General features: G+C 46.0%; 1 protein-coding gene across 1 annotated transcript in view; it reads left to right on the top strand.

Moving 5' to 3' along the window:
- The first annotated feature begins 4,143 nt into the window (after window positions 1–4,143).
- PSMD1 (proteasome 26S subunit, non-ATPase 1) overlaps window positions 4,144–14,090 on the top strand; it is a 73,608-nt gene continuing 63,661 nt past the window's right edge. The window contains exons 1-9 of the mRNA XM_027884092.1: window positions 4,144–4,257; window positions 6,382–6,425; window positions 7,465–7,538; window positions 7,804–7,973; window positions 8,820–9,025; window positions 10,323–10,466; window positions 11,282–11,508; window positions 12,166–12,229; window positions 13,934–14,062. Of these exons, the coding sequence (XP_027739893.1) occupies window positions 4,242–4,257; window positions 6,382–6,425; window positions 7,465–7,538; window positions 7,804–7,973; window positions 8,820–9,025; window positions 10,323–10,466; window positions 11,282–11,508; window positions 12,166–12,229; window positions 13,934–14,062 (1,074 nt within the window). The 5' untranslated portion in view covers window positions 4,144–4,241. The remainder of the gene's footprint in view (window positions 4,258–6,381; window positions 6,426–7,464; window positions 7,539–7,803; window positions 7,974–8,819; window positions 9,026–10,322; window positions 10,467–11,281; window positions 11,509–12,165; window positions 12,230–13,933; window positions 14,063–14,090) is intronic.

Below are 14,090 nucleotides of genomic sequence, written 5' to 3'. Positions count from 1 at the left end.
GGTCAGAAAAGTGCCTGATCTTGCTGTCAGTGCCAGGCGAGTGATGCCTTGTGGCCATGCAACTTTTTCTGAGCTTACTGAGACTTCAGGAGGCTGGGAGCTGAGCCCTGTGCTCCTTTGCTCTATTCCCTGAAGCAATGTTGAGTTTGTAAAACAAAATGAAATTCAGTTACGAAAGAAAAGCAGCTGTGCTTAGGCTGTGAGTGTACATCAGTTGCTTCATTCCATGCTTTCTTTTCATCTTTTGTATTTTGCATGAGGAAGGGTTTTCATTCAGATCTCCCCTGACCTCTCTCTGCTCTTTGCAGATGACCTGCAGGACCCCGAGGAAGAAGTGGCTCTGACCAGCCTGTCCCCCAATGGAAACTGTGAAGAAGCTGCTGAAGGCACAGGCACCTAGAGCTGCTGAGCACCCAGCACAGTCCACATCCCAGATCTGCCCAGTGGATTTCCAGCAGTGGGAGGAGGAGCTGGTGCAATGCTCACTCACCCTCTCCTTCAAGGACCCACCGCTCCGGGGAGGAGCTGCTTGGCTGAACTCCTCAGGGTCTTCTGGAGCTGCCGACAGCCTCTGGGGTCTGTACCAGAGAGCCATTCCCTGCTGTGTCTGGAGCTGCTGCTGGACACTGGGCTTCTGAGAAGCCCTTTGGGGATGTATCCCATATCCTGGGCAAGATGACGTTGGGACTTTGAGCATGAAATGCAGCCGCCTGTTTGAAGAATGAGGAGCGTTTTCTAATTCTGAGCAAAGTTCCCTGCTGAGGCTGCCAGGGCTGGTCTCCCTGGCAGACCAATTCTGCTGCCTTGTTTTCCTGCTTTAGTGGTGCTTTGAAGTTCCCACCCTCTTTGTGATCAAGCCAAAAAAAAAAAAGAAGACAAGTGGCACAGTGGTGTGGAGACCGCAGTGGGACTAAATGAGGTCCTGGATCTACCAGCTACTGGAAAGGCTTGAGTGTAACTGTGTAATGTGAAGAATGCAGTAACAGCCCACTGTGGGCAGCAGGAATAACATAAAACATATTGATAGCAATGGCAGCTTGAGCAGAGTGTGGTTTGGGAGCAGGATTCCTCTGGCTTATCCTGGTGCTCACAGACTGGCTGATGAACTGCCTGGGTTAGAGGGGTGGCAGGTGGACAGTAAGGTGTGGCTGGTGTTAGATGGGTCTATGGGAGAGGCCCATCTTACCTGGGACATCTCCACAGCCATGTGATGGCAGAGCTTGGAGGTGACAGGCAACACAAGATGTGGTGGCTTCATAAATAAATATATAAAAATGATCTATTTAATTAGTTCCAAAGGGCTGCCTGTAGCCTGTGTGGCAACACAAATAATTATAAATCCTTGATTTATGAGGAATTTTACTCTAATGCTAATAATACCTTTTCCATTCTTACTTTATGCAACGTAAAACATGCCTTGTTTTATTTTTAGCACGAGCTGCTGGGTTTTGTTTGGAGCTGGCTGTCCTTTACAAGTTTGATCCAGCTCAGATCAGAAACTTCAACCTGTCATGTCCTGCCTACCTCTTCTCTGGGTTAGCTGCTGATTTGTGTCAGTACATCTTTCCTTCATGCATGTCTGTCCCTCTCTGGCTCCTTTTTTCCCAGTGGCAGATGAAGTGCCTGCAGTCCTGCCAGCTCTGGCCAGCACTCTCTCCCAGCACTGTGCCTTCAGCATCTCTCTAGCTCTTACTTGGAGCAGGGGATGTTTTTTTTTTACCCAGCTCCACTCATGACCATGATCATCAATATTTCTCACCAAACCATATTTCTGTGCCTCAGTTTCCCCACCAGTGGGATGGGGACAGCAACACCTTCCTGCCCCACTGGGGTTATGATGGTAACACTGGAGCAGAGAGCAGCAGCTCTCAGGTTTGGAACTGGTGCCTTTAGTGATGGTGCTGCTTTGCCCTTTGGGTGTCTGGGGCATGCTGGAGTGGGAGAGACTGGGAGTGTTGCCGGGATGCCAAGTCCATGTGAGCAGCCTTTGGGGAAGTCTTTTTACAGCAGAAACACTTTCCTGTGTGGATGTGGCTGTGGAGAGCAGCTGGCATTGACAGAGCATGTTGCTCTGCAGAGAGGGCACTGACCCGCTCTCCTTCCAGCTTGCAGGATCTCTGCGGGATTCCTGCAGTATTTCTGGGCTAATGACCAGGTGGAAAATACAAATGTAACCAAGTGACTCAACGAAGTCTCTTGGTGTGGGTGGCTCTACGCATGACCTCAGGTTTCAGCACTGAGCACTAAGTGTATCTTGGTGGGATGAAGGTTCCCTCCTGCTCCATCCCTGGCATGAGCCCAAGGCTCTGCTGTGCAGGGAAGTCCCTCTGCTTGTCTGCACAGCAGAGCCCAGTTCACTGGGCAGGTCTGTATTTCCCAATAAAGCCCTTCGTTAGGTGAGCCCAGCAGGACTTGACACTGTGGTGGGGGGAATCTTTATTTTCTTGCAGCATTTGGCCTTTGCTGCCAGGAATTCACCAATGCAGAGGTGGCCCAAGAGCACAGATTTGCAGTTAAACTTACCTGGGTGCTGAAAATCCAATGGATTTATTTACTGGTAATTTTTAAGTAAATCATGCAAATTTACCTTTTCAGGGAGACTTCTGTGGGAGCAGATGAACTGCCTAGGGCTTTAGGAGGTGTGAGTGGGAATACTTTTGATCAAAAGTATTGTTTACCTTTGACTGAGGAATAAAAGTGTCTTGAATCCTTTTTTCTTTTTTTTTTTTTCCTCGTCTTTTTTTACCATCTGGACACATAGAGCTGAAAGCAGATAGTTTTACATGTTTCACTGATTTAATAAGTTAGAGCACTGTTAAGTGCTTGTTGTAAAAAATAAAAGACATTTAATTTCTGAATTGGAATGTGCTTCTGGTTCTTTTGGTTTTCGTTTTTGTTGCCATGGTGTTATCCCCAAAGTAGCATTATCCGTGGCTTAACTCCTATTTATCTTGGTTTGAATAAAAGGGATATGGGGAGGGAATGGAAGTGACCCCAGTGTATGGTAGACCAGCAGAACTGGTCTGTGAGCAGATCAGGTGGGGCAGTGGGGAAGGCTGGAGATCTTCCCAGTTGTCTTTAAGGTGGAGCTGCCCCTCTTGGGGTCTTGGGTAGGGCTCTGGTAACCTTCATCAAGATCTTCCATTAAGAACTTTCACTAATAACTTTCACTCACTGATGCCATCAGGGAATTCAAGCCCTCCAGAAGGCAGCACCGTTGCTGTTGAGCTGGACTTTCCCTTTTGCAAATCCACCGGTCTGCGTGTCCCATCTGTCCATACTGGAACCAAGGCAGGAGCCAAAATAACTCCACACTCTGCCACAACTGGGGCAACTTCAGGTCTGTGTTTGTGCAGATCTGGTCACTGCTCTGCACTGCCAGCTGATTTGTCGGGGGCCTGTCAGACTCATCTGTACCTGGCCTTCCCTTTTCAAGGAGAGACAGGGTTGGGTAAGGCCTTTCCCTGTGGAAACATATTTAAGAGGAGTCAGAGGCGGACGGCAAGAGGTGGTAAATCCAAGGGGTAAAATCCCTGATCCCTGTGAAGCTGTGGCACACGCTGCGCCCCCAGAGATGCCTCCTCATTGCGGGCGGCCTGTCCTGGCTAGGGGAGTCCAGCTGCTCCTCTGGGCACGGCGCAAACACGGGCACTGACGGGGTCACCTGTGGGAACCCCACACACCCGGCCCCGCGAACCCCCTGCCTGGGCTGTGGGGTGTGGGCTGGGAGGGCTGAGCACCCGCCCATGCCAAGGATCAGGAGCGGGCTGAGCGGGTCCAGTGTGGGCTCTGTGGGTGCCAAGTGTGGTGTGTGGGTGCCGTATGGGCTCTGTGGGCCGGTGTGGGCTGTGCGGGGTCGGTGTGGGCTGTGCGGGGTCGGTGTGAGCTGTGAGGTCAGTGTGAGCTGTGGGGTCGGTGTGGGCTGTGCGGGGTCAGTGTGGTCTGTGCGAACTCTCTGAGGGTTCGTGCCGAGCCCGCCCCGTCCGTGAGGGGCAGCGGGCGGCGCGAGGCCCCCGCGGCAGGGCTGCCCCGCTCCCGCCTGCCGGTTTCCCCGCCGTCCCGCGCAGGCGCTCACCACGGGCACCTCTCCCGGTAGCGGAGCCGAGCGGCCGGAAGGGGCCCTGCGCGGCACTTCCGGGCCGGGCGGCGGCGGCTCCACGGCTGGGCTGGACCGGAGCGACCCCTCAGACCCCCCGCGCCCCCCCGCCGCGTCCCGGCCCGACCCACAGCCCAGCGCCACCATGATCACCTCGGCCGGTGAGGCGGCGGCGCGCGGCCGCGTGTGCTCGCCGGGGTTTCGCTGAGTCAGGGCCGTGACTGGGCACCGCCGCGCTTCGGCGGGGCCGCCCCTCACGGGGCTCCCCCGGCCCGGGCACCCCCGGGAGCCGCCCCGCGGTGCGGCACGGCCGGTGCTGGAAGCGGAGCGCCGCGTCCGTGTTCCGCCGGTGCCTCGCGAGGGCTCCGGTGCCCGGGCGGGTCCCAGGCGGGGCGGGGGGGGCGAGCGGAGGGGTGTATGGGGGGTTCAGTGCTTCCAGGGGACACCGCGGGAGGGTAAGGTGAAACCGGGGGGCTCTCAGGGTCCACGGGAGGTGCAGCAGGGACTGAGAGGGGGAATGGGAAGGACTTCGGAGGAGTTGGGGAATGGGAATGCCTCGCGGAGGGAATGTGAGCCCGGAGAGGCCGGGATAACGAGGCGAGTGGGGAGGGAGATGTCACACACCGTGGGCCTGCTGAGAGCTCGAGAGTGTCAGAAAATATGGGAAGTATTTCCAAAAATACCCAGGCCAGGAATTAACATATGTGTGGTTGTGGCTCTGCAAGAGGAACAGTGCAGGGGACAACGGTCCCCAAGTGCTTTCTCTTTTTGAGCCCTTTGCTTTGTTTAACTCTTACTTTAAGTGATAGGAAATAGGAATTCATTTCAGAGTGGCTTTAAAAAATGTAAAAATGGTATATTGAAGTGAGGTGTGTAGGCAGTGTGTGGGAGTGAGATTGCTTCCTCCTGATAGATCAGGAATGCAGGAGCTTATTTAAAATATATATAAAAAAAAAAGGCCACAAAACCCCCCAAAGCAAATGTTTGGAGTTGAGTTTCAGAAAGCAGCTGGAAGGAGCTCTGTGTTCTGGGCTGCTGAACCTGCCTTCCCTGCCCAGGAGCCACGTCGGGTGCTCCCTCAGTTGCTGTCACTGATGGACCTGTGTCTCACCTGGTTTTTAAGAGATGTCTGATAACGGAGGCTCTGTGACCTCGATAGGCAAAGTGCATAACTGCGTTACTGTGTGAGAAGACTTTTCATGCCATCAAACCTCATTCTTTGAAGCTTCACTAAAGTTTGGTCTTACTCCTCCTGTTCACATCTGACACAAAGGTCAGATTGTTCCCTTTCCCCAGCTGCCCTGTACCTGGACTCTGCACCTTTCCCAGGTTTCCACAGACCAGCCAGTTCCAAGGCTCCAACCGCCCTTCAGGGCCTGGTTCCTGGAGCTCCCTGTTCTTCCTGCCCAGCTCTCAACTCCTGGGTTTGCTCGTGACTCTCACAAGGGGGTGCCCAGCTCTGGATGTGGTGCCAAGGGGAGGGAAGGTGCCTGAGGGACCTGCCAAGAACAGTCTCACACATCTGTGTGAGGGTTGGGTTCTCCTTCTCTCACTGCAGCCAAGTGATAGCACTGATCATGTTTCATCTTAACCCTCTCTGCTGTTCCCATTCTGTGTTTGTACATTTTAGTTTGGACCTGCACGTGATCCTTTCAGATTTGTGAAGATCTTTTGAAAGCCCAGTTCAACCCATGGCTCTCCAGCCTTCCCAGTTTCATGTCTTAGATTTAAAAGGTCCTCAAACTGTACAGCAGAATAAAGACTTAAAGCCCTGAATTGGGTTGGACTTTGATCAGATCCTATTTTGACTCTTTCTGTTGCATCCTTGCAGTCTGACAGGGAAACCACCCAGAACCATTCTTCAGATTAAGCTCTCCTGATCTGTGTGAACCTCTCAGTCATGTCAGCTGAGCAATATTTATGTAGATGTTTGTATGAATGTTCTGGGACAGCATCAGGAGTCTTGCTAAAGATATGAGGTGTGACATCTCTTATGCATGGGGCCCGTTTCCTTATCATGAAAACATTCTCTGAGTTCTTGTCTAATATGTTTTCCTCTAAGAAGGATCATCTTTTATAAATAATGTGCCTTTTCAGTTATAAATTCTGAACTATTTAACATCATGTCTATACAAACTTGAATCTGATCTCTGAAATTTGATACTGAAGATTCGAAACCAGCATTCCAGAGACAGCCTTCTTTCACGTTCTGTTGGTTTTTAGCTAAATAACAAGCTCACTTTTGATACAGAGAGTCCAAAACTGACTATGATCTTGCTTTGCAGCTGGAATTATCTCTCTTCTGGATGAAGAAGAGCCACAGCTCAAGGTAAGCTCTTACATCTGAGAGCAAACAGCAGCAAATGCATTATGTTGAGAGCTTAAACTCAAAAAAGGAGTGGATCTCCATAATTAATGGTTGGACAGCAACAGGTGGGCACCAAATTGTATCTAGACTGAAAGCTGAAAGAAAGGGCTTAAGTAACATGATAACAGATGGCAAACTTCCTTGTTTTGAACACAGATCAAAATAAAACTTAAAATGTAAAACCTCTGTTCATCAAAGCTCCCAGCTCTCTGATGGTAACGGTGCTTTGTTACTTAAAATTGTTCCAGAGACTGCATTTAGACTCTGTAAAATTCAAAGCTGAAGAACATCTTGAGTTTTTAGTGTAGTTTCCGCCATGTAGAACAAAATCACAGTTAAAGTTTTCACTTGGAAAAAAGAAGTCGCAGTAGTAATGTGAAAAGAAAACAGAAGCAGAAACTTTACAGTGTCAAGAGCATATGAATCCACAGAACAGCAGACCCTCAGAGGGGTGGTGTGTTGATGGTTACCAGTTACTTGAACAGTTAAGGTGGCCCATTTTAGGAGGGGAGGATGCACTTTGTAAACTGGTAATTGACTAAATGATTTTTTTGGATCCAGACACAAGTGGTGCTGGTTTTGAATGAGCCCTGCTTTTACAAGTGGGCTGATTCCGGTCTGGATACTGTTCACCTGCTAAAGTACTGTGTCCCTATAAATAAATATAATTGACTGACATAGAGCACAGGCCAATTCTGTGTGCTACACAAAGGTTGTCACAAAGACTTTGAAAACTTTGTATTTCAAGGAATTTCACCAATCAGTTGCTTCAGACAGTTATTCATCACAGAGGGACTGTGGGAAGGAATGCCAGAGCTGTCTTACCTGTTAAATGAACAGCCCTTTATTTGAAAAGAACTTGCAAAGATCTTTTACAATAGAATTTACTGTTCAAATGGGTCAGTGTTTATGATATCCATCTCAGGGGGTTCTTCATGTCTATTGGGGAAAGGTGGTGGTAAATGCATTTTTAATGCAATAATTTTTTTTTTTTTGGTAGGAGTTTGCTCTTCACAAGTTGAATGCTGTTGTCAATGACTTCTGGGCAGAAATCTCTGAGTCAGTGGACAAAATGTAAGCCAAAACACTTAATACTTCAGGGTGTGCTGCTTAAAAAGAACATGAGATATGAAGTGGGTGTGGGTGTAGTTCTGTTTGCTTGACACTGGCTAGTTCAGAATCCAGCTCCATATTTCCTGGAAAGCACCAATGTGTGTGGATGTGGGATTGGAGCTGTAGTCCCAAGGGTGGAAGTTTGGGTCAAGCTTGTACTTGTGCAATGTGGCCTTAAAGAGATCTGAGCACACAGAGCTGATGTTCTTCCCTCTCCCCTCTGCAGTGAGGTTCTCTATGAAGACGAGGGCTTTCGGAGCCGGCAGTTTGCTGCTCTCGTGGCTTCTAAAGTGTTTTACCACCTGGGAGCTTTTGAGGAGTCTCTGAACTATGCCCTGGGAGCAGGTGACCTCTTCAATGTCAACGACAACTCGGAATATGTGGAGACCATCATTGGTAAGCAACTGTTGCTTTGAAAGAAAAGCTCTTGCATTGCCAAAGCTACTGTAACTTTAAGGTTTTATTTGGTTTAGCTGCTTTTCTCTATATTGCTCTTGCTGTCCTTGTATTCATTTAAACTGATGCTGCAGCTGATTTTACCCAGTTTATTTGTACTTCCTTTCTCCTGATTTGCAATTCTCTAATGGTACTGATGTAGGAGTTCTGGCATTTTCCCCCTAATTTTAACTGTTGTTCTATAGCAAATTCCTAATAGAAAAATTGCTTTGGTTGTTTATTGTCCTTTCTCTCATTTGCTTGCTGATGTTATTATCAATTTCAGCATAACTTTGGAAAGAATTGACTAGTAGGTGTAGCTACACACCTAACTGAGGGAGACAATTGTTTTTATCCACCTTTAAGCAGATAGCAAGTCAGCTGTTGAATGCATGTATAATTTGAATGACTGTTAAAAGTCTCATCTGCTGGTGTCACATACCTTGTATGGGATTTGGTGGACCAGGGCTGGCGCTCAGTCTCCCCAGTCAATGCTTACAGTGGAGTTAGGAAGTCTCCTGCTGCTGTTTCCTCATTTAAGATAGCATGACACTTGAACAAAGGTCACATCCTTGTTTTCGTTTTTAAAATACCTACTTCATTACAGCACTAAAATCAGAGTTTGTTAGGAGATAAAAGGAATACCTTTCACTAATATCTGTGTATGACTGCACAGGTACCTCACCTTTGTGCAGCTTCCCATATGCTATATTTGCTGGTAGAACAGGTAAAAAACTTCACCTGTAAAAAACTGCAGAACTCTAAGAAGTTGACTTTTCCCCTCATATTTGTTCATTGCCTCTTCAGCAAAATGCATCGACCACTACACCAAGCAGTGTGTGGAGAATGCGGAGCTGCCGGAAGGGGAGAAGAAACCTGTGGATGAGAGGCTAGAAGGGATAGTGAACAAAATGTTCCAGCGGTGCCTGGATGACCACAAGTACAAGCAGGCCATCGGCATTGCCCTGGAGACCCGCAGGCTGGACGTCTTCGAGAAAACCATCCTCGAGTCGGTACGTGCCAGGAACGGGAGGTGCCTGTAGCTCGGCCTTCCCAGCTATGGATCTGGAAGTCAAGTGCAAGATCCGTATTGCTGTGGAACTTGCCCTGCTTTGTATGAACAGAATAAAAGATAAAACTCAGGGATGTTCAGTTCAGCATGGTCATGGAAGGGCAGAGCCACTCAAGGCTGTCGAGTAGAGAGAGACCCCGTACCTTTAAGAAATCTTTGAGCTACAAGTTGGTTGGAGAATATTCCTGGGAAACTTGGTTGTATGCCCTCTTCTTATAAGGTATTCCCTGTTACCTACTGGCAGAGATATGATACTGGACTAGGCAGACGTGGCATAATGTAAGAGCAGCTCTTTCATTTAGTTGTACCTGTTATCTGCTGTAATTCACCATGGGAAGGGATCCTTAGGGCTGGATAAGTGATTGATTAATGGCAAGCAAAACAAAAAACTTCCAGCAGTTGAATGAGCTGCTCTAATTTTCAGTAAGTGGCTGTGGGCAGTCTTGGCTTTTCCTGGCTCCAAGGCAGAACAGCCTGGTTTTAATACCTTTCACTGAGGTTTTAAGGTAAGTCATGCTACAACTAGTGGGAGTAAGAGAAGCACACCTGTAGTCATTTGCAGCAGCTCAGTAGTTGTGTGCAGTCATCTTATTCTGCACTATCTCAATCATACGCCAGACACATAGTTTAAATCCTTTAAATTCTACTATTTTTCAGTTTATAGCTTTCCCATATGTTTGGGTGTCTCCCATTTCCCTGTATGAGAATGATAATCATAAGGCATCCATCTTGCTTTCTTTATTCTCTTCATTGTCCTATGCATTTACTAACTTAATTGTCCATTATAAATCCCTCCAGTTATCTTTCTGGAGTCCAGTAACCCAATCTGTTTCAGGCTCAAGCAGGAAATAAGTGTGTTGGGGATCTTTTCTTGGTGCATGCTTTGTTTTGCTGGCATTTTATGTTAGTGCAGTGAATTTCACTGAACTGAAAACTGAGTGTTAGAACAAGAAGGGTGAAGAAGGGGAAGTAGGTGTTAAACTTTTAAAGTAATCTTTTGCATGTTTTGACTACTGAATTAAGTATTGGTTCTTTATGGTTTTGGCGGTGTTTTTTCTTTATACTGCAATGCATCTGCATATAATCTTTTCTGAAAATGGGAAAGGAAACTGTGAATATTTATATGCATATATGTTGTCTCTGCTTTATAAAATAGAAAAAGGGGTAGCTTTGTTTTAGTTTCTAAATCCTGCTTGTCAGTCCAAACCCAGACTTGATATCCCTGAATTTTATTTCAGAATGATGTTCCTGGAATGCTGGCCTACAGCTTGAAGCTCTGCATGTCCTTGATGCAGAATAAACAGTTCCGTAATAAAGTTTTGAGGGTTCTAGTTAAAATCTACATGAACCTGGAGAAACCAGACTTCATCAATGTGTGCCAGGTAAACTTCTCAGAGTTGTGTTCAAAGATAATAAAAAAATAACTCCTCTGTGGATGTATTTGACTTGGAATTTACCTACTCTCCGTTTCTCTTTTAGTGAATTAAATATCTTTTAGTGCTTGTGTGTTTCCAACATATATCAAAGGGAGACCAACTTGAAAAAGAGATGTAAATATTGCACATTTGGTCAATTTATAGAGAAAGAAATGTGTTCAAAGGCAGTTTGAGGACATAGACACCTCTGACAGAATATTTTAAGCCTATGTAGAGTATCAGATGGTAGGTTCACAGCTTGGAATTTTATTTATTCCTCCCAAGAACATTTCCAGTACTTTGTTTTTGTTGTTTTTTTTTTGTAAGCCATTGTCTTAAAGTGTTTAGACAACCAGTTATGGAGCTACTCAGGTGTTCTCAGGTCTTTGCCAATCTCGCTATGCCATGTGCATGTAACTCAGCCTGTTTCACTCTGGCTGAGACATCCCTACAAAATGACTGATGCTTCTTCCATGTGGTTTTGAAATTTCTGTGTTTAGTAGAACACCACTGTCAGTTTTCAAAGATAAAGCTGCAGAAATAGGAAGGTTTGAATGATATGTCTTGAATTTGTAGTGTTTGGTCTTGTATTTCAACTGACCTATGAAAACCCTTCAAAGTTTTCTTTTGTCTCCTGTAAGAGCAAAGTTTTCTTTATTTGAAGGGGTCTTCTGTGGAAGCAGATTTGGAGTGTGGCCCTGGGTGCTGTTGCTTTTTCATTCTGAAATATCTGATATCTCCTGAATTATATTTTTTTCTGTTCTTCCCTTTCTCCTACTCAGTGCCTGATATTCCTGGATGACCCGCAGGCTGTGAGTGACATCTTGGAAAAGCTGGTGAAGGATGACAACCTTCTCATGGCCTATCAGATTTGCTTTGATCTGTATGAAAGTGCTAGCCAGCAGTTCCTGTCCTCTGTCATCCAGAATCTCCGCACGGTTGGCACTCCCATCGCCTCCGTGCCTGGATCCACCAACACCGGCACTGTCCCTGGATCGGAGAAAGACAGGTAGGGACATTGTCTGTGTCCAACCTGATCCCTGCACTGTCTTTGATAGTGTGTGATGGAGAATCCTGCCTGGATCAAGGCTGGTTAAATATAAGGGTTTATGCATCTGTGAGGAAGTGGATATATGTGCTTTTGAATCACTGACACAGGCATAGCAAGCATTTTCCTCCCTTTTCCAGTGAAATAAAGGCAGAGAGTAATTTATGTCAGCTGTGAAGCATTAGAACAAGTTGCTAACAACAGCTTAATATGTTTCATTTCCCTGCCAGCACTCTAGGATCCATGCTAATAGTGACAAGCTCAAAGCTTCTGGGCGAGGCTATAATTATCCTTGCTGCTGCCTTGTTTGGTGGCCTTGTTTTCTCACTTGTCTGTGCTTTTTCATTTCCTGCAAGCATCTCTGTTTTTGTTGTCTCTGTGTGTGGAATAATAGAGTAGGATTTTCCAGGCCTTTGTCTTCAGCTTCCCTGAAAATTGAACTGGGGAGGAGTTTTCTGCTCAGCAGTGATGTCCAGATAGTCAGCCCTTGTCCCATTTCCAGTCATGATCTCCAAATCCCAGGCTACTCTTTCAGGACAGTGTTCAACTGTAATTATAGTTGTTGAGGAGTTACAAGTGATGAACTGGGTTGCATTTTTCATTTTTGTTTTGTCTCAGTGATGCTATGGAAGCAGAAGAGAAACCAGGAAGCACTTGTGCAGCTGGGAAGTCTGCGGAAATTGTAAGTGCCTTTTCTAAAATACATTCCTTGCTTAGTTTTTCTTATGTGTTCTCTTTGCTGAATTGGTTTGGCAAATAAAGAGTGGACTTCCTTTTCTGTCTTGTTTGGAGAAAAGGTGACAGATGATCTCTGAGAACCCAATATCTGACAGTCCAGCAGTTCAGATACTGAAAGCTGGGTGAGAGTGGGAAATGGGCAGAGTTCAGTGGGAATTACTGAGCTCTGAAAAAGGGGACAGAGGATCTGGCTCATGTGTTTGCTTTTTGCTAATATTGAAATATTTAACTCATTCCAAAAGAAAAGGCCTGAAACTTAGCTGCTGCTGAGAACTTTAGTAAGTGAATTAGCTTGATGAGTTTTTTTCTATCTCCTTCAGAAATCCAGCTGTAGTTCTGGCTGGATAGAATTGATGCTGTTCTGCAGGAATGGCAGGAGGGGATGCTGATGTAACACAGTTTCTTTTCCATGAAGTGGTAATGTTGCCTCCGGCCTGTGTGATGCTGGGCCAGCTGGTTGCAATATTTTTGTTTAGTTTCTTTTCCCAAGTATTGGAGAAAGTGAGTTCACTTCTCACATGCACATGTGGTTGCATTTTGGCATGTAGAATAGCTAATGCAGTTCTGACACTTCCAATGCTGAAGAAAAGAAATGCTACTAGAGAGGAAAGTTGAACTCAATACAAAGGTTTTTTTCCCTTCTTTTTCCCTGTGGTGCATGTTTGCAAATGAGACTTGGGAATCTTTGAGAGATTCTTGCAGATCACTTAAAATTAATTAGGGCAAACAGAAGTGTTTTCTTCAAATTATATTTCCCAAGGAAAACAAAAGAGGTTGAGTTTCTTGCCTCATCAAGGAACCCATAAAACAGTGCTTTTGTGCAGGAAGGGTGTCTTGGATCAGTTTCTGCTGCATTGGCTTTGCTGACTGTGCCAAAGGACAAGTACACAAAAACAATCTGTGTGGTCAGAAATGTTCTTGAGCTTAATCTTCCATAATTCAGAATGCTGACTACAAAGAAATAATTGAGGGAATTAGTTTAAGGGCTGAACTACTCGTGCTTGGCTGGTCTCTGACCAACTAACAATGTCAGTACAGGGAGCTGTGGTGTACTTTTCACCCTGCTCAGGAACTTCAGTTTCCACAGATTAATTTCCAACTGTTCCATCATAAGGAAAAAGGAGACTTTCTGTAAGAGCTGTTGAAGATTGATGTGTTAGAGATTCCTCCTTATTCTAGTAGCTGTTGTTCCAAATGAAGGCTGTAGCTCACAAGAACGATGCTGCAGCTCAGCAGGGTCATTCAAAGTGTTGTAGCTTTGTGGCCTTCTCCACTAAAGCTTCCATGGAAATACAGGTTCACATTTGTAAAAGGGGTTGCCTTTTGCAGGAGACTCTTTGTATCTGTGAGGCCAAACAGCAGCTTGGAGAATGTCAGATGTCACTCATATCCTTTTGCTTCCAATGATAGAACACATTTCTTTTTGGACAGTCTCTTTTCCACCTGCACTGTTGTGCACAAAGGGACTTGATTATCTCTGAGGTTTGGGCTGGTGCATCAAGGACAGAAACGTCTTTTTAGTCCTAAAACCTGATAGATTTTGGAATATGGTAATGGGACCAGAGTAGCCTGTCATGAATTGTTTTTTAACAGAGCCATAGTTGGGTTCTCATGGATTTTTTTTTCTTCTTTTTGCTTGTATGTGAAGAACCCAGAGCCTAAGGACCAGATCTCAAAAATGATTAAAATTTTAAGTGGGGAAATGGCCATTGAGTTACATCTGCAGTTTTTAATACGAAACAACAATACAGACCTCATGATCCTCAAAAACACAAAGGTAAGAGAGGCTTTGTCTTGGATTCATC

The sequence above is a fragment of the Empidonax traillii genome, unplaced genomic scaffold, assembly GCF_003031625.1.
Source record: "Empidonax traillii isolate 1590-97213 ecotype Southwest subspecies unplaced genomic scaffold, ASM303162v1 scaffold138:size3245559, whole genome shotgun sequence".
NCBI classification, from domain to species: domain Eukaryota; kingdom Metazoa; phylum Chordata; class Aves; order Passeriformes; family Tyrannidae; genus Empidonax; species Empidonax traillii.
This window is presented reverse-complemented; position numbering and strand designations above follow the sequence as displayed.